At 36.5% G+C, this 21,379-nt stretch overlaps 1 protein-coding gene across 2 annotated transcripts in view; it reads left to right on the forward strand.

The window, feature by feature from the left end:
* RABGAP1L (RAB GTPase activating protein 1 like) overlaps positions 1-21,379 on the forward strand; it is a 721,006-nt gene that overhangs the window by 462,114 nt on the left and 237,513 nt on the right. For both annotated transcript variants that reach the window (XM_068986467.1, XM_068986468.1), the window contains exons 16-17: positions 4,319-4,444; positions 8,046-8,189. In XM_068986467.1, coding sequence (XP_068842568.1) covers positions 4,319-4,444; positions 8,046-8,189 — 270 coding nt within the window. The remainder of the gene's footprint in view (positions 1-4,318; positions 4,445-8,045; positions 8,190-21,379) is intronic.

A 21,379-nucleotide genomic window follows, 5' to 3' on the forward strand; every position in this document is an offset into this window, starting at 1 on the left:
CCCATGGACTGTAGCCTACCAGGCTCCTCTGTCCATGGGATTTTTCCAGGCAAGAATGCCAGAATGGATTACCATTTGCTTCTCCAGGGGATCTTCCCAACCCAGGGGTTAAACCCAGGTCTTCCGCATTGCAGGCAGACTCTTTACGTTAATCATTAATGAAATGCAAATCAAACCAGAATGCTAGCTATCATCAGAAACACAAGAATTAATAAGTGTTGGTGAGAATATGGACAAAAGGTTTCCCTTGTGCCCTATGGGTGAGAATGGGAACTGCTTCAGGCCCTGTGGAAAACAGAAGGGAGGTTCCTCACAGGTGAAAAATAGAACTAACGTGATCCAGTGATTATACTTCTGAGTATTTATCCAAAGGAAACAGAAACAAACTCATAAAGATACCTTGACACATTTATTGCAGCATTAGTTACAATAATGAAGACATAGAGACAGAGGATGAGATGGCTGGATGGCATCACCGACTCAATGGACGTGAGTCTGAGTGAACTCCCGGAGTTGGTGATGGACAAGGAGGCCTGGCGTGCTGCAATTCATGGGGTCGCAAAGAGTCAGACACAACTGAACGACTGAACTGAACTGAAATGTCTACTGAGTGATGGGTAGATAAGAGAGACTATGATACACACATAGAGTAAAGGAAATCCTTTTGTTGTGACAGTATGAATGAATCTTGAGGGCTTTATGCTAAGTGAAATAAGTCAGTCAGAGAACGACATGTTTGCTGTCACTTACATGCAGAAACTTTTTCTTAAAAAAAGAGAAGTTACAAAAACAGAGTAGGTAGGTAGTTGCCAGGTGTGGGGGATGGAATAAATGGATGAGTATGGTGAAAGGGTATAAACTTCCAGTTACTAGATTAATAAGTTCACAGGATGTAATGTACAGCATGGTAAATATAGTTAACAATATTATATACTTGAAAATTGCTCACCACAGAAAAACTCAAAAATTCTCACAGTAAAAAACAAAAATAATATCCATGTGGGGTGATATGGATATAATTATATATGCATTTATATATATGTAGAAATATGTAAGTCACAAAAACCCATAATTTTGTGCATCTTAAACATAAACACCCTTGTACATCAATTACATCTCAATAAACTGGGAAAAATTAAGTGATTTAAACTTACATTATATAACATTAAAAACAGAAAAGTTGTAAATACTGAAAATTAATTAATAATTATTTTGCCATATTCTACTGTTACTTAGACTCTTGAGTCTGTTTGTGTCTGTTTTGTCTGATGGAAATGACATGTAATGATGTGTTATACAGTGCTTCTCAACTCCAGTTTATTTATATTTTCTGTATTTGATCAGTTTTGGTAAAATCCAGCCATTGCTAATGCTAGGTTCCTATCTCCCAACTTCTTATTAGAATTTTTAATATTATATTTACATTGACAAAACTTTAATTTATTGTTGTTTTTCCTGCCATCATGAAGCCACTAGTGGCCACAAGTGATTATTGTTTATTATTTCCAAAATATATTTTTATCATGTATCTTATGTTTTACAATATCATCAAATCTAGTCTCAGCCTTCACTCCCTGTTGTTGAGATTTTACTGACATATATTTCATAAACATGTATTGTCTTATCCTTCAAAAGCAAAATACCATTATAACTCTATGTGTAAACTTCCTTTTTTCTCTGTGGTGTAAATGTCTATAATATTTGTTGTTTAGCTATATTTTATACATTATTAGGTGTTCTCAGTTTTTACATCTTTGAGATTTTTACTAAATTTTGAGTGCTTACCCTATTTTCTGCCTTAAAATGAATATATTAATTGAAGAGAGAGAAATACCAAGGGAAGCTTTAATTGAACATACTAAACAGATCCCATTTCATCTTTAAACTATAAAGAGAAGGTTGAATTTCCACTTTCCAAAGGATTATACATATTTCCCATTACTTTCTTACTCGTTTTGTTAGCGAGCCTTTTCTGTTTTCACAGGGATTCATTTTTAGTCAGTTTCATGATAAGGCAGTATCTGAGATCCCATGAGAGCTTATTATATCTGACCTTAGTCTTCACAGATAGTCAGTATTGATTCTACCCCAGCTGGACTGGTATTTTATAGGTTTAGTCTATGACTTTCATGTGACCCATGAATTAACTGAAAATCAAAACCTTGACTGTATTGCTGAAGCTAGACCTGAAGGATACTAACTCCAAGACTACCCACCTGCCAACAAATATAGATGTATTTTTTTTTAATAAAGGTTATTAGGGATTTCTTTTTAGGGATCAAGTTCAAAGTTGATATGTATGTGTGAGAGGGACAGTTAAATGGGGAAGGTGGAGGAGAGAGAGGGGAAAGGGGGCCAAGAGATAAAAGACGGAGATGCTTTCAGGGATAGAGGAAGAGAGAATGAGTATGGAATGAATGAATATGAATGACCTTAAGCTCCATACCTAAAAAACACAGTAGAAATTTACATCTCTTGTCATTTTTGTGAATAGTTTATTCTAATCTAGCTCATACTCAGCCATCCCTCTGTTTGCACTGTAACTATAGTGGCATCTAACTCCTCTTTCCACACATCCAGCCTCCCCTACTCCAGAACTTCTGTGTCTATATCAAACTCAAGTTGACTTGCCTATTTCCTTGTCCTTTGGGACAACACTCTACTTTCGCCTCTGTATCCAGGGCCTAGAACAGCGCATGATCTCATATGTTCAGAGATTGCATATATGAATGCTGAAGGGCATTTAAACATTTGCTTTAATGGTTGTACCACATTCAAGGAAATAAGATGAGATAGCAGATGGTAAAATATTCAACTAACCATCACTCAGAAAGAGGGAGAGATTAAGTGAATTAATTTCTCCAGGGCTGGTTACAGTTATCTTACTTGCAGCTTTTTTGTATAGCCATTTTAGTAGAGATCTGAGAGAAGACGAAGAGGCTTAGAATGTGGTAATAAGAGAAGTACTGTGGACTGTATATGTGCACGTTAGTCTCAACTGAAGCTTCAGTGACAGAATTGGTAAAGGGGTAGAAAATATAGTGTGCTTACCTTCCAGATAACTGCAAATAAACTGAAAGATGTCTGCTGATTTGAACAGCTGGGGTCAAAGCCAAGCCCCGCAACTCATAGATAAAAAAATAAATACACAAACATTTAGAGAAGGAAAATGACAAGAGCTAACTGTAATTATTTAACTTTAGGAGATTTTAACTAACTCACATATTTCATGGTTTATAATAGAAAACAGAAGTGGCCAATTTGTGTAGGAACTCTGATAAACAGTTCCATTTCTAAGTGGGTGAATAGAACCCTACTTGATTCAGTTATACAGGTAGGAAGTTAGTCTAACAGAAGTGTCAGATACCATAAACAGCCAAGGTCAGACTTTGAAAGAAATGACATTTAAACTAAATGTTTACATAATAGGTACATCCTGCGACCTTGAGTAAGGACAACTTTTTCTGTTTGCTTGGTACAGATTCTAGAATATTGAATATGTCCCTCTGTAAATTCTTTCAGCTTTATACTATAATTTAGAGATCTGTTCTTTTGATTTTAGACTTTATTCTCTGTTAAGATAAAAATATCTCTGGAAAGGTATATCAAATTTTGTCATTTAAATCTTAATGAAAGGAGCTCATAAGCTTCTGAAACAGCTGAAAAATGTTTTTTATAGAGAGAAAAATAAGGAACATCAAGAAAATTCTGGGAGGACAATATCATACTACCTATCAAAATTAAAAACATTCTATCCTTTGGACCAGCAATCCCTCTTTTGGGAACATTATTGAATGCAGAAAGCAAATATACACAGCAGTGCATTTAGAATGCTATCTTTTATGTAGGAAAGGGAAAATAAGTATAATTCTTTTATTTGCATAAATAAACTGACCAGATACACAAGAAATTATTAAGAGTAATTTTGGGATTATGCAAAAGAGGTAGGGGGCAGATACAGGGGTTAGTTGTTATAAGGATAGAGAGGAGTGGGACTTTTTTTTAACCTTCATATACTTTTACACTCTTTTCATTTTTTGGACGTCATCTGACTGTATTACTTATTTTTCAGATGGTTTAATGAGTAAATGAAAGGATGATTAAAATTAACGAAAGAGGGAAATTCATCTCAAATGAGGGAGCTCAAAACTTGGATCATATATTTTCCCTATGTCTCTGCAGAATGCTGGCTCTGAAGAATTTCATTCCCAAGTGACCTTAAACCACTGATCCAGGGGTCTAATTTATGCAGGAATGTTTCTGACATTCTGGTCACATGCCATTCAGTCTTGTTCTATATATGTATGTTTTCCTGTAGATGCCAGAAGAACAAGCATTCTGTGTTTTGGTGAAAATCATGTATGACTATGGTTTACGAGACCTCTACAAAAACAACTTTGAAGATCTTCACTGCAAATTCTATCAGTTGGAGAGACTCATGCAGGTAAATAAATACTAGGAACTTTTATCACTAAGGGATTTGTTAAGTTACAGAAGAATTCTAAAATTAAACAATAATGATTTATGAAAATCTAGTGGAAAGTTACAGGAAATGTAAATGGATTTGATTTTCACCAATGTCTACAGTGGTCTTAACATCATAAAATATTTAACTATTTGATGGTTTATAAACTATTTTTATAAAAATAGTCTTCCATTTAAATATTCAACATTAAGAAACTTCTAAGTGTGAATATGGTGAGTTTAGTTAATGAAGAGGGTTCCCAGTATTACTTGTAAAGAAATGACATTTTCATAATAAAAACTGAAATACTTAATATTTTTCTTAGTTTTTCCTAGCACCAGTACTATATTTAGGTTCACAAGTGAGGAACACTTTAAAGAGACAGATATTGATGAAATTAAAAACCACATAAAATATTGTAATATAAGCACATATTTTAAATGTTTTCCTCTGTAATTTCCAGATCTCAAACAATGTTGTTACTGTTTCATAATTTATATGATTATATGTATGAGAAATAGGTATTCTTTTATATATATATATCATAAAATAGATGGTGAGCAAGAGCAAAATTGTCTGGTGCTGTTAAAGGATTACTGAGTAGCTTTCAAATTTTACCTGAGGTTGTACGAAAAGAAAAAGAAATCACTCAGTTGTGTCTGACTCTTTGCGACCCTGTGGACTGTAGCCTACCAGGCTCCTCCATGGGATTTTCAAGGCAAGAGTACCGGAATGGGTTGCCATTTCCTTCTCCGAGGATCTTCCAGACCCAGGGATTGAACCTGGCTCTCTTGTATTGTAGGCAGAGGCTTTACTGTCTGAGCCACCAGGGAAGCCGAGGTTGTACAATAAATCTTAAATTTGTAATGACTCCATGAAGTATATTTGTATGGCTTTCTCTGTATGAAGTATTGGGAACCCAAGAGAAATGTGAAGAAAATACATGAATGAATTGATTCCATGGCTGGGGGGAGTAAAGTGGCTGGGGAGGAAGATTAGTGCGATGTGGCAGTAGAGGCTACTGGTAGGAGTTAATGGACATGAGCTGTCAGATCCATAGTTGTCTAAAGCGGAAGAGAAGCCAATGTCAGACTGAACAGGAAGGTGGAAGGCAGAGTTTGCCCTGAGGTTAAGGACAGCTTTATTGAGAGAAGGGAATGCAGAAAGGTATAAGACCTTAACTGTGAAGAAGAAATAAAGGGGGAGGAGGATGTCAAAAAGAACTGTAAGTGCCAATGACACATGGGCACTGAGGGGGCAAAAGACTGTGTGGAAGAATCTGGTTATATATGGACAGTAAGAGCAATAAGCTGTTTTATAGAAATTTAATTCTTCCAAGTAAATGTTTGGTATTCTTCACTGTTTTACCTTTCATTTACAAAAGTTTGTATTTTTTATCAAAGATCAATTATTCTTTAGAGTTTTGAGAGTCAAATAAAAGTACTTGATAAATAAATAGCAAGCTCATAGTATTATGAAGAAACCAAACACATTTTCTGCCAGGGTCCCGCCCCAGTGGGTCCAGGGAATTCGAAGTGGGGACGGAGTTGGTGATTAAAAAGAGATTAATTAGAAATTTAAAGAGAGATTAGAGAAGAATAATGTAGTGAAAAAATAGAGGAGAAAAGAGGCTGATATTCCTTGGTTTACACTGAAAGCTAATATAGTCTCAAGACAAGAGACTTGTTCTGTTCACGTAGGTCAGTGGCGCCCGCCTGAATAGCGGAGGGTGCCCCGCCTTGGGCTCCCTCTCATGTGGGTCTTAGAAGCCCGGGCAGAAAAGTGAATGCAGAGAGCCTCTGTGTTCCAAGGGATCAGCCTGAAAAGGAGAGGGAGGGAGAGGGAGAAAGAGAGAGTCGACACGGGAGAGGCCAAGCTTGTGCAAAAACCCCATAACTTTATTTTCAAAAGGTGCTTATATACCCTAAGTTTTACATAATGGAAGATACAGAGTCATGCAGGGGCAGCAGTCCTGACCCTTATCGATACCAGGCTTTCTTTCTGCATATCTTTCCATATACAAAAGGTCTCAGGTGATTTACATTATCTTCTGGCCAAGAGGCCTGTTAACACTTTATGGCTCTCTTCCTTAATGAATGTTAATCTCATTTCCCCTGAAGTGTTTTTCTGTAATCTGCATCACCCTTAAAGCACTAAAGTTACATCCCTATAGAACAAAGGTGCAGTGGGTTATAACAAAGAAAGTACTTAACTCAAAGATCTAATGTTGCTAATACCAGGGCTACTACCTGTTTTTTCTACATACCAACTATATCAACAAATAAAAGATGTGAAAACTTGGCAGCAAGTATTGGCTCAACAATGAAACCCTTAATCAGTTCTATTCTAATGATTTTGACTCCTCAGAAGCCCCTACATTCCTAGGATGTTTTAAGCTTCCTGTGCCTCTCTTGGTTGGGAGGCTGCGAACGATCACATGCACAGCTGTAAGAGTCTGGACAAACCTGTCAGGCAGGCTAGAAAGCCATCAAAGGAGTTTTTAGATTGAAACACTCTTACTACGCCCAAGAGACTTACTATCTAAAAGGTCTAAATTAACTTCTTCCAGAAAAAGGTGGTGGGGGGAGAGCCCCCTGTTAATGTCAGAGGAGTTGGTGAAAGGCATAATACAGTAAAGCAGGCAGACTCTGGTTTTGGGGGTAGATACTCGAGAAAGTCTAGGGGGACTCCTGAGGCTTGATCCCGCCTTTGTGTTTTGTCAGGCCCCCTTCCTCATGACCTTTGCCACGGGCGGGATTCCCTATGCTGGCTCCTGGCAATTTTCTGTTAGCACTTTTTGTTTGTTAATGACCCCTTCAATACCCCATTGAAAGTACCTGATGGGCACATAGGGGTGTTTTTCAAAAAGCAACTTGTATATGAAAAGAAAACTAAAGTGGGCTTTTATATATCTTTGCCTTTGTCTTTCAGTTATTGGAATAGCTATGCTAATGCTTTTTACTTTGCCTTTCATGATTTTTAAAAGTCTTTATTTGTATACTTTAAGGGGAAAGACCTAGCATAAAGCTTTTCTTTTTAGGAGACATCCCATTTCATACATGATATACTTGTACATTTTCTATCCTTAATCATTCTTAATATGTTGAAACTAGATTGTTAAAAGTATGATTATCTTTTGGGCTTCAGTACCACAATGTACTGAAGTAATACCATACAACCTAAATGACATTGATATTAAACAGTCTTCAAAGAAAAGGTACATTGTTTTCCTGGCTAGTTAGGTGTGAACCCTGAATGGGAATGCTGTGACTTGACTGTGAAGTCACAGTATTCACTAGACTGCAGGTGTTCTCTCATTGCAGGCGTTTCCCAAGAAACAGGAAGAGTCAAGTGAGCAAGAGCTGATCTTTGTTATTTGTTCAGAACAAGTCTGTCTTGTCCTTTGTCACATCTCCAGTTCTCATCTCCTGTCATCACTTCTGTGTAGTTACATAAAATTCAGTGAATACTGTAGTAAATTGAGAGTCATCATAGCCAGCTCGTCATAAATCACAGCTGTGGCAGAAAATAGAGCATCCTCAAGTGTTCCTCCCCCTCAATTTTCCACTTTGACTTTCAGGAGCAGTTACCGGACCTGCACAACCATTTTTCTGATCTGAACCTAGAAGCTCATATGTACGCATCCCAGTGGTTTCTCACTCTCTTTACTGCCAAGTTCCCACTCTGCATGGTCTTCCACATCATTGACTTACTGCTTTCTGAGGTAGAGTGAATCCCATCTCTCATATTTTAGCCAAAACAGAAAATAGTCTCTACTTAAAATGGTTACAGTTTTCTTCATTTCCTTTTTTTCTTAAAAAAGAACATTAAGCCAGAAATACTGACCAAAAGGTTCTATTTGAATTTTCAGTCAAGACTACTATAATTTTATTATTTGTGAGAAATGAAAATATCAGGCATATATAATTTTGACAAAGTAAAATAAGGTAATTAAATTTGTATCATTACATTCACAATAAGCCTGTATCTGTGTAATTATGCATTATTAATATAAAGGATCTTTTAAGTTAAATAAATGAAATCAGGATGGAGTATTTTTAATGGTAATGTAATTATACTCCAAGAGTGAATATAAGTGAAAATTTTATGATAATTAAATTCTCATGTTATAAGGTATCTCTTCCTGTATGTTATTTGAGACTCTTAAGTGATAAACTAAAGCTTCTATATCATATTTTTTAGACAGAGTATTTCAGAAATTTGTTTGCAGAACTCCTTAGGTATCTATATTGTTTCTTTTTGTTTGTTTTTAGTTCCATAGGTGGCTGTATTTATTTACTTTACTCTTTACTTGAAAGATGTAAGTAATATTACACAGACATGTATCATCTACTGCTCATCAAAATGTTTAATAGTCTTTGCAGTGATGAAAAGTTGCTGGATAAGAACTTTTTATTGAGAGTATAAATATGTTTAAAAATATAACTGTCTTAATGTAAAAAGCTGGAGTAATCAAAAGTATAAGCCTAATATAATCTAGACAGTTTTATATTACAGTATTACATTTTTTAGATAAATTTTATAACTTCCTTAAAAAATTCTAACCATTTTAATCACCCCAGAAACTAGAAATTTAATATAAAAATAAGATTTAAAAGATAAAACATAATCTATATAAAGCATAATTGTCATTTTCAAACCTGCTATAGCAGTAACCATGTTATATGCAAACATAGCTGGGTTTTGCTCTTCAAAGGTTCTAGGTGGCAGTTGCACAATATATAAAGGTTGCAGCACATTTTATAAATACATTTTATTTTGATATAGAAGAGTTGAGTGACTCACTGAGAGACACAGAATAAATTTGCAAATTCAGAATATTATAACAGCCAAAGAACCTGCTTGATGAAACATTTAATTCTATTTATTTTACTTACAAATTAGTTTCTAAAATGCCTATTTAAACTAAGTCTAAAGGAAGAATGCAAAATTAGGAGCTAAAACCTTATTCAGAGTCAAAATGATGTGATCACAATATACACAAAACAAATTGAATATTTGTGCTAAAAATTCTGCTTTTCTTGATAATATCAGCAACAAAAATGAAACAATGTCCACATTGGTGTGGTAAATAAACAATTCTGGCTCTTTTAATTCAGTTTAATACTCTTTGAAAGTAAAAGCAAATTCATTGAGTTCTATAATCTTAAAACAGATTGATACTAAAAGTTAGTTTTGTTAAGTAAATATGCCTATATCTTACTCATTGCACATTGAGCTGAGTTTAGTATTTCATGGTATTTATAAAAATAGAAAAGTGGAGGTATGACATTTTAACAGTTTTATCTTTATATATAATAAGAGCTTGCAAATACTATCATTGTTTCATTTTTGTTGCTGATGTTATCTAAATATATAACAGATTGGTTTGATGGTGTTCATTATAGAAAAGAGAATGAAATTAATATGCTTAATCATACCAGTTAAATTGGATTTCTTGAGTCAGTTTTGGTAGAGTAGTAACACTGGAATAGTGACTTTGTGAAATTGTCTCTTCCTGAATAGTGTGATTCTTAACATTGGAGCTCTGTCCACAGGACTTCTGGAACCCAGATTTCTAATTTCTCAGGCAGTTTCATCTTGAAGAGACCTAAATTTCTAATATCAGTTACTAAGAAAGTTAGCAATATTTATGGTAGGGAAAAGAAAAGAAAATTTATAAGCCTTCTCATCAGTTGTCCACTGTGATTCAGAATCATAATCACAGCACTGATGATTAATTAATCTTGATGCTCATTAAAATTAATAAGAGGATCAGAAGTGTTACTTTCTCTTCCCTTAAATATGTACTCTGCAGCTGTTCAAGGAGGTTGGCTAGCTTTCTAAAATATGAAATTGCTTGTAAACACAGCATTACGGAAACCAGGGAAATAAATGATAACATCCCTTAACACAGTAAAATAGACTTTCAAAATAGAGTTTATTGGGAATGATATTATAGTATGCTTCAGGACATTTGTTCTTTCCACTAACTCATCTTTGTCAGAGGATTAATTTACAAAGGAAATTTTTAGATAAACTTTTATTTCCTGCTTGTCTGTGTTTTCTCTTTGCCCCTTTCCTTCTTGTGGTTAATAAAATATTTATATCAAAGCCATTCTTTCATATGGGATCAAATATTCTAAAAGAAGAAATGGCAACATAGTCTTAATTAGAAACATCCATAGGTATTTCTGTTATATTCTCTCTGTAAAAAAAAAGCAATTTAAATATTGATGGTTATGAATTAATATTGAATTACAAGTGGAAGGCTTGGAAATTCTCAGATGGAAAAGTGTTAAGCTTTTGAAGTTCTTTATTCTGACTAAAAAGATACAGAGTAAAAATACTCTGCAGAGTATTTTGCCCAAAGATCCTATTGCGAAATGAGAAAGACATTGAGCTTAAAATTTTACTCTTAGAAAGCATATTGTCATTTCATGGTTTCCTAAGTTAAATGCTTTTAAAGATTTCTTCATTCATCTTAAGATTAAGAACATGAAGTTAAGTAGCAGAAAAGGGAAGAATTTTAGTAGACTTTGTCAATGAATCTGGAATTAGGAAAAACTCCTAGTTAATGATGGTTTTATTTAAAATATTTACTTAAAGCTCAATATGTGGTAAATTGGGTCAATTTCTTTTTTTTGGTGAAGATGGATGGCTATATGATTTGAAACTAGAGTTGAAAATACATTTTCTTATATTGAGATAAATGGAAGAACTCTGTAGATTGACATTTAGCCAATAGTTGAAAAAAAAATTAAGAACAAAATCTTCTATGTTTATTATATACCTCTGTTTATATGGAGGGATAAGAATTAATATAGTGTAAATACTGTTCTTAACCCACCAAGAATAAAACATGGTGATTTTTAACAAAGCAAACATACTAATATAACACATTCCCAAATTAAAGGAGAACACTGTGTATTTCATAAGCCCTCCTTCCCTTCTCTCAGTCATTGCTCCCCTGATGAGTAATGTGGCCTTGACTTTCAATACCATAGATTAGTGTTAATTGTTTGAAGTTTAAGTGGACTCTTACAATATGAACTCTTTTACAACTCGCTTTTTCATTCATCATATTGTTTGTGAGATTCATCCATATAGTGCCCCTAGGCATTGTTTATTTGTTCCATTGTGTGACTATACTACAGTTTATTTATTCTTCCATTCTATTGTTGATGGGCATTTGGGTCATTTTCAGATTAGGGATATTATGAGCAGTGTTGCTGTGAACATTCTTGAACTTGTCTTTTGATAAACATGTGTATACACTTCAGTGGGTACACAGCTAGAAGTGAAATTTCTGGGTCAAGACATATGTAAGCTAGGGTTTTTGTAGACACTACCAAACAGTTTTTTAAAGTATTGCTTTTTGAGTTGTTTTTCTTCAGCAAAAATCTTCCTTGTGAACAGGGACAGATTTTTGTTTCATTTTCTTTGGTTTTATTTATTTTTTTTTAGTGGGCAGGTCCTAGATCAGATTAGTGTTCCTGAACATGAATCAAAATGAAACTCATTTGATGGTTGAAATCATTCACTTAATCTCTAAAGTTGCATACAAATAAGAACTAAGAGCTGGGTCTAAGACCTGAATCAATTTTGTGCTTATATGAGGGAAGTTACCCTGGTGGGGAAAATTCAGCAATGTATTCAATTACAGGAGAAGCACCCAGAGAGACAGCTTAACATTGGAGCTGAGATAGTTGGTTTTTAAGTTAATCCTTCCTATATCACTTTACCGATATATGTATTAGTTTCTTTCTCTGTGAAATGAAGCTAACAATATCTAGCTCCTGGGTTTATTTTAAGGATTAAACGCAATTATGAATATAAAGTGGCACTCTATCTGCTACGTAGTAAGTATTCACTTAGTAATATTGCCCTCCATTCTGCTCCATCCACCTGTATTATCCTTTTAGATGCTTCTCTGTTTATTTTATAACTAGCTGACTTCAGGGATTCTTAAGAGGGCTTTAACTAGCTGTTCTTTCTTTCTTACCTTCCTAAACATCTTTGTTTTCGCCTCCGTGGAGGCGCTTCTTTGCTAAAACCAAAATTTTAGCCATTGTCCCTAATGGAAAGTTTATTCTGTTTCTTTTTAACTATAGTGATTCAGTTAGTTTTCCAAAAGTGTTTTTTCTTCCATGGTCTTTCAAAAGATATAAGGAAAACAGTGTTTCTTTTAGTCTTGACAAGATAACTGACAGCTGGTGTTTAAAGTTGACTCTTCCCAGATAGTTCAGTTTTTAGAGTATCAAATACATTCAGATTTATATAGTAACTTGGTATTTCACGAAATTTAAGGAAATCATTGACCCTTCAAATTCAAATATTTTTCCTGCCTCTCCTTTCTTCTTAGGGTGATGAGGAGAAAAAAAAAAAAAAAGACAGTATGGGATATATGATTAAATACCACAAAGTGTAATCCCCTTTTCAAAGCACTTTACTAAAGCTGTTATCTGAAGAATAGATTCATTATATATCCTTACTCTTTGCCTCCACTTTCCTCCCTCAAATAGTGATACATTGAGCTTTTAATTGATACATATATATATGTGTGTGTGTGTGTATATATATATATATATATAAAACATTGTGCAAGATTGAAATGCACTGGTCATAGCAAACACCCTCTTCCAATAACACAAGACAAGACAGTACACATGGACATCACCAGATGGTCAACACCGAAATCAGATTGATTATATTCTATGCAGCCAAAGATAGAGAAGCTCTATACAGTCAACAAAAATAAGACCAGGAGCTGACTGTGGCTCAGATCATGAACTCCTTATTACCAAATTCAGACTCAAATTGAAGAAAGTAGGGAAAACCACTAGACCATTCAGGTATGACCTAAATCAAATCCCTTATGATTATACAGTGGAAGTGACAAATAGATTTAAGGGCCTATTTCTGATAGATAGAGTGCCTGATGAACTATGGAATGAGGTTCATGACATTGTACAGGAGACAGGGATCAAAACCATCCCCAAGGGAAAGAAATGCAAATAAGCAAAATGGCTGTCTGGGGAGGACTTACAAATAGCTGTGAAGAGAAGAGAGGTGAAAAGCAAAGGAGAAAAGAAAAGATACAAGCGTCTGAATGCAGAGTTCCAAAGAATAGCAAGAAGAGATAAGAAAGCCTTCTTCAGTGATCAATGCAAAGAAATAGAGGAAAAGAACAGAATGGGAAAGACTAGAGATCGCTTCAAGAAAATTAGAGATACCAAGGGAACATTTCATGCAAAGATGGGCTCGATAGAGGACAGAAATGGTATGGACCTAACAGAAGCAGAAGATATTAAGAAGAGGTGGCAAGAATACACGGAAGAACTGTACAAAAAAGATCTTCACAAACCAGAGAATCATGATGTTGTGATCACTCATCTAGAGCCAGACATCTTGGAATGCTAAGTCAAGTGGGCCTTAGAAAACATCACTACGAACAAAGCTAGTGGAGGTGATGGAATTCCAGTTGAGCTATTTCAAATCCTGAAAGATGATGCTGTGAAAGTGCTGCACTCAATATGCCAGCAAATTTGGAAAACTCAGCAGTGACCACAGGACTGGAAAAGGTCAGTTTTCATTCCAATCCCAAAGAAAGGCAATGCCAAAGAATGCTCAAACTACTGCACAGTTGCACTCAACTCACATGTTAGTAAAGTAATGCTCAAAATTCTCCAAGCCAGGCTTCAGCAATATGTGAACCGTGAACTCCCTGATGTTCAAGCTGGTTTTAGAAAAGGCAGAGGAACCAGAGATCAACTTGCCAACATCTGCTGGATCATCGAAAAAGCAAGAGTTCCATGAAAACATCTATTTCTGCTTTATTGACTATGCCAAAGCCTTTGACTGTGTGGATCACAATAAACTGTGGAAAATTCTGAAAGAGATAGGAATACCAGACCACCTAACCTGCCTCTTGAGAAACCTGTATGCAGGCCAGGAAGCAGCAGTTAGAACTGGACATGGAACAACAGACTGTTTCCAAATAGGAAAAGGAGTACGTCAAGGCTGTATATTGTCACCCTGCTTATTTAACTTATATGCAGAGTACATCATGAGAAACGCTGGACTGGAAGAAGCACAAGCTGGAATCAAGATTGCCGGGAGAAATATCAATAACCTCAGATATGGAGATGACACCACCCTTATGGCAGAAAGTGAAGAGGAACTAAAAAGCCTCTTGATGAAAGTGAAAGAGGAGAGTGAAAAAGTTGGCTTAAAGCTCAACATTCAGAAAACGAAGATCATGGCATCTCGTCCCATCACTTCATGGGAAACAGATGGGGAAGCAGTGGAAACAGTGTCAAACTTTATTTTGGGGGGCTCCAAAATCACTGCAGATGGTGACTACAGCCATGAAATTAAAAGACGCTTACTCCTTGGAAGAAAAGTTATGACCAACCTAGATAACATATTCAAAAGCAGAGACATTACTTTGCCAACCAAGGTCCGTCTAGTCAAGGCTATAGTTTTTCCTGTGGTCATGTATGGATGTGAGAGTTGGCATGTGAAGAAGGCTGAGTGCCAAAGAATTGATGGTTTTGAACTGTGGTGTTGGAAAAGACTCTTGAGAGTCCCTTGGACTGCAAGGAGATCCAACCAGTCCATTCTCAAGGAGATCAACCCTGGGATTTCTTTGGAAGGAATGATGCTAAAGCTGAAACTTCAGTACTTTGGCCACCTCATGTGAAGAGTTGACTCATTGGAAAAGACTTTGATGCTGGGAGGGATTGGGGGCAGGAGAAGGGGACGACCGAGGATGAGATGGCTGGATGGCATCACGGACTCAATGGACGTGAGTCTGAGTGAACTCCAGGAGATGGTGATGAACAGGGAGGCCTGGCGTGCTGCGATTCATGGGGTCGCAAAGAGTTGGACACGACTGAGTGATTGAACTGAACTGAACTGAAGCTTGACCTAAATCAAATCTCTTACAGTTATACAGTGGAAGTGACAAATAGATTCAGGGATTAGATCTGACAGAGTGCCTGAAGAACTGTGGACAGAGGGTCATGAACAGGAGGCAGTGATCAAGACCATCCCTAAGAAAAAGATCTGCAAAAAGGCAAAATGGCTGTCTGATGAGGTCTTACAAACAGCTGAGAAAAGAAGAGAACCTAAAGGCAAGGGAGAAAAGAAAAGATACACCCATTTGAATGCAGAGTTCAAAAAAATAGCAAGGAGAAATAAGAAAGCCTTCCTCAGTGATCAATGAAAAGAAATAGAGGAAAACAATAGAATGGAAAGATGACTGATCTCTTCAAGAAAATTAGAGATACCAAGGGAACATTTCATGCAAAGATGAGCACAATAGAGGACAGAAATGGTATGGACCTAACAGAAGCAGAAGATATTAAGAAGAGTTGGCAGCAGTATGTAGAAGAACTATACAAAAAAGATCTTCATGACTCAGATAACCACTATGTTGTGATCACTTACCTAGAGCCAGACATCCTGAAATGCCAAGTGAAATGGGCCTTAGGAAGCATCACTATGAACAAAGCTAGTGGAGGTGATAGAATTCCAGTTGAGCTATTTCAAATCCTGAAAGATGATTCTGTGAAAATGCTTCACTCACTATGCCAGCAAATTTGGAAAACTCAACAGAGGCCACAGGACGGGAAAAGATCAGTTTTCATTCCAATCCCAAAGAAAGTCACTGCCAAAAAATGCTCAAATTACCGCACAATTGCACTCATCTCACATGCTAGCAAAGTAATGCTCAAAATTCCTCAAGCCAGGTTTCAACAATACATGAAGTATGAAATTCCAGATGTTCGAGCTGGTTTTAGAAAAGGCAGAGGAACTAAAGATCAAGTTGCCAACATCTGCTTGATGATCAAAAAAGCAAGAGAGTTCCAGAAAAACATCTACTTCTGCTTTATTGACTACATCAAAGCCTTCAACCGTGTGGATCACCACAAACTGTGGAAAATTCTGAAAGATATGGGAATACCAGACCATCTGAGCTGCCTCCTGAGAAATCTGTATGCAGGTCAGGAAGCAACAGTTAGAACTGGACATGGAACAACAGACTGGTTCCAAATCGGGAAAGGAGTACGTCAAAGCTGCATATTGTCACCCTGCTAATTTAATTATATGCAGAGTACATCATGCAAAATGCTGGGCTAGATGAAGCACAAGCTGGAATCAAGATTGCCGGAAGAAATATCAATAACCTCAGATATGCAGGTGACACCACCCTTATGGCAGAAAGTGAAGAACTAAAGAGCCTCTTGATGAAAGTGAAAGAGGAGAATGAAAAAGTTGGCTGAAAACTCAACATTCTGAAAACTAAGATCATGGCATCTGGTCCTATCACTTCATGGCAAATAGATGGGGAAACAGTGGAAACAGTGACAGACTTTTTTTTGGGGGGGGTTCCAAAATCACTCCAAATGGTGACTGCAGCCATGAAATTAAAAGATGCTTACTCCTTGGAAGAAAAGTTATGACCAACCTAGACAGCATATTCAAAAGCAGAGACAGTAGTTTGCCAGCAAAGGTCCATAGAGTCAAAGCTGTGGTTTTTTCCCAATAGTCATGTATGGATGTGAGAGTTGGACCATAAAGAAAGCTGAGCACTGAGGAATTGATGCCTTTGAACTGTGGTGTTAGAGAAGACTCTTGAGAGTCCCTTGAACTGCAAGGAGGTCAAGCCAGTCCATCCTAAAGGAAATGAGTCCTGAATATTCATTGGAAGGAATGATGCTAAAGCTGAAACTCCAATAATTTGGCCACCTGATTCAAAGAACTGACTCATTGGAAAGGACCCTGATACTGGGAAAGATTGAAGGCGGGAGGAGAAGGGTACGACCAAGGATGAGTAGGTTGGCTGGTATCACTGACTCGATGGACATGAGTTTGAGTAAATTCCGGGAGTTGGTTGTGGACAGGGAGGCCTGGCATGCTGTAGTCTGTGGGCGCAAAGAGTCTGACAGGACTGAGGGACTGAACTGAACTAAATTGAAGATTGTATTACTATGTACCACACCATGTTAATTTGATACATTTGTGTATTGTGGTATGATTACTACAGAAGCACTAATATCTTCAACAAGTTACATGTTGAATTTAAAGCACATTACAAAGAGCTGATATAAGGAAAATTAAGAACAAAAACAAAATTTTCTGAAAATGTTAGTAGTAATTGGTCATGATATGAAGGAAACAAATACTTGGACTAACCAATAAGTACTCTATAGGCTACTTTTATGTTTTACTTATCAATAGAAAATCTCAGGACTAGAAAAAGAACTCTCTTTAGTATCTTGTTTCTGGGTGCTAATGTCTTTCCCACTTTATAGGGTCTTTGTGGTTGTCATATCAGTTATCTTATAGCTTTTTCTTGTGTTTTTGTTAATTTTGACATTACAGAAAGAGGCAGAAACCTCCAGTTAAAAAATGGCGAAACAACTATCTCTACTTCCTGTGACTTTGAGAGGAATATTCATTTATTCAGTCATTTAACAAACATTTATTTAACACCTACTAAATACTTGGCATCATTCAAGTTCACAGATATAACAGTAAAGAAAAACCAGATTAAACTCTTACCCTTATTAATTTTGTTATCTTTGTGGAAGAGGCAAGCAATAAACAGATGACTAAGTAGAATTATAGTATATCAGAGGTGTTAAATACTATGGAGAAAGAGAAAGAAGAGAAAGGTGGCAGACCTTAAACAGGGTCTTTTGATTCTTGTAGAGAATTTAGATTTTATTGGACTGAGAAACCACTGGGGAGGTTCTGTCTTATCCTGATCACCATTTGCACTGTTGAAAAAAGATGTGGGGAGAGTTCAAAGAGGGGACTGGGAGACCAGTTGGAGGCAGTTGTGGTAGTCTTGGTTGTCTGGATTAGCGGCAGTGAGGGTGGTCAGAAGCGGTTGAATTCTGGACAGATTTCAAAAGTAGAGATAACAGGATGTGCTGATGGAGCATCTGGTGTAAGTTTATTGATTACATGTTTTCATTTAGTGTAGTGGGGAGAAGAAAAGGATGGCTGATTGTGCAGCCTCTATGCTCCAGGGAGCATCTTAGAGACAGATGATGCTGTGGAGTGAAAGGGAAAGTTACTGTTACGCGCTTTGTTCTCAAAGTGCTTGTTCTAGAAGCAGGTTTTTGTGCCTCTGGGAATATGTAAGGTCAGTCTTTAAATAAGAACTACAGAGTGTGGGATAGTTATGAAAGATGATCAATGGGGGAACATACATGTTAAACCTAGTACTTTAAAATACAAGAATATGGGGATGATCCGGAGGGATGATGTGGGGTGGGAGGGGGGTTCATGTTTGGGAGCTCATGTACACCCGTGGTGGATTCATGTCAATGTATGCCAAAACCAATACAGAATTGTAAAGTAAAATAAAGTAAAAATAAAAATTAAAAAAAATAAAATACAAGAATATATTTACTCCTAAAAATAGAAGAGGTATTTTGCTTCAGTAAAATCAGACTCACAAAAGACTTTATATACCTTGAACCTGTTCAGTAACCCACAGTATTTATTTGTGTGTTTAGTTCTCATAATCAGAACAAAGATCACTGACTTTAAGTTGTAGGGTGACATTTTTTTTCCAATAAAAATCTTTCAGTTCATCATGAATTGGAATAACTAAAGTTACTTCATACTATTTTTGGTTCCAGAAACACTTGTAGAAGTTAAATGTACCTACATGGATTGATTGAATAAAATAAACATAGTCTATTATTTTTATGGGCCTTCCCTGGTAGCTCAGATGGTAAAGTGTCTGCCTATAATGTGGGAGACCCGGGTTCGATCCCTGGGTCGGGAAGATCCCTGGAGAAGGAAATGGCAACCCACTCCAGTACTCTTGCCTGGAAAACTCCATGGGACTGAGGAAGAGGTAATAATATACAGAGCTAATATTGTTGGTACTGTTTTACTGAGGTACTGTTGGTACCTCAGTACTGTTTTACTGTTGGTACTGTTGGTACTGAGGAGCCTGGTAGGCTGCAGTCCATGGGGTCACAAAGAGTCAGACACGACTGAGGGACTTCACTTTCACTTTTCACTTTCATTATTTTTATGATTAAATATTCAAAACATACTTACAGTCATAAAAAACAAACTTATGGTTACCAAAGGGGAAAGGTGGTTGGGAGAGGGATAAATTAGGAGTTTGGGATTAACATGTACCCACTAGTATGTATAAAACAGATAATCAACCAGGACCTACATTATAGCACAGGGAAGTCTAGTCGCTTCTCTATATTAACGTGTATGGGAAAAGAATCTGAAAAAGAATAGGTTCATGTGTGACTGAATCACTTTGCTGTACACCTAAAACTAATACAACATTGTAAGTTAACTATATTCCAGTATAAAATAAAAATTAAAAAAAAATAATAAGGACTTCCTGGTAGTCCAGTGGCTAAGACTCCACGCTGCCAATGCAGGGGGCCTGGGTTCAATGCTTGGTTGGGGAACTAGATCCCACTTGCTACAACCAAAGATCCCACAATGTCATAATTAAAGATCCTGAGTGCTGGAACTCAGACCCAGCACAGCCAAATAAACAAAAAAAAATTTAAAAAGTAATAATAAAACTTGTCAAAAATCATTAAGACATACAGTGAACTCCTGTGTAACTCTCTGGTTAAGAATAAAACAGTACCAACAATATTAGCTTTGTATATTATTACCTCTTCCTGATCACACACACTCCCTTTTCCCTATTTCAGAGGAACCATTCAGTGTTTATCATTCTCATGTATGTTTATGTATGCTCTGTGTGTGTATGTGTGTGTATATATATGTGTGTGTGTATATATATATCTGAGCAATTTACAGTTATTTGGAAAACATTGTACTCACTGGTTTCTCAAGTCCATTTTCAAGATATGTTTTCAAAGGAAAATATGTCTTTCTACTCAATTGTTGTTCAGTCAGTCAGTCGTGTCTAACTCTTGGGACCCCATGAACTGCAGCACACCAGGGTTCCCTGTCCACCACCAACTCCAAGAGCTTGCTCAAACTCATGGCCATCGAGTCAGTGATGCCATCCAGCCATCTCATCCTCGTCTCTTCTCATCCCACCTTCAATCTTTCTACCATCAGGGTCTTTTCTAATAAGTCAATTCTTCTCATCAGGTAGCCAAAGTATTGGAGTTTCAGCTTCACCATCAATCCTTCCAGTGATTATTCAGGACTGATTTCCTTTAGGATTGACTGGTTTGTTCTCCTTGCAGTCCAAGGGACTCTCAAGAGTCTTCTCCAACAACACAGTTCAAAAGCATCATTTCTTTGATGCTCAGCCTTTTTTATCTCTCACATCCATGATGACTACTGGAAAAACCACAGTTTTGACTGTATGGACCTTTGTTGGCAAAATGATGTCTCTCCTTTTGAATATGCTCTCTAGGTTGGTCACAACTTTTCTTCTAAGGAGCAAGCGTCTTTTAATTTCATGGCTGCAGTCACCATCTACAATGATTGTGGAGCCCAAGAAAATAAAGTCTCTCACTGTTTCCATTGTTTCCCCATCAATTTGCCATGAAATGATGGGACCTGATAGCGTGATCTTCATTTTTTGAATGTTCAGTTTTAAGTCAGCTTTTTCACTCTCCTCATGTTCATCAAGAGGCTCTTTAGTTCCTCTTCACTTTCTGCCATAAAGGTGGTGTTATCTGCATGTTTGAGGTTATTGATATTTCTCCCAGCAGTCTTGATTCTGGCTTGTTCTTCATCCAGCCCAGTATTTCACATGATGTACTCTGCATATAAGTTAATAAAGCCGAGTGACAATATACAGCCTTGATGTACTCCTTTCCCAGTTTGGAACCAGTCCATTGTTCTGTGGCTGATTCTAACTGTTGCTTCTTGACTTTACTCGGTTTCATATCCTATTCAGGAACCTCCTAACTCATCTTAACA

Source organism: Capricornis sumatraensis, chromosome 14 (genome assembly GCF_032405125.1).
Source record: "Capricornis sumatraensis isolate serow.1 chromosome 14, serow.2, whole genome shotgun sequence".
Taxonomy (NCBI): Eukaryota; Metazoa; Chordata; class Mammalia; order Artiodactyla; family Bovidae; genus Capricornis; species Capricornis sumatraensis.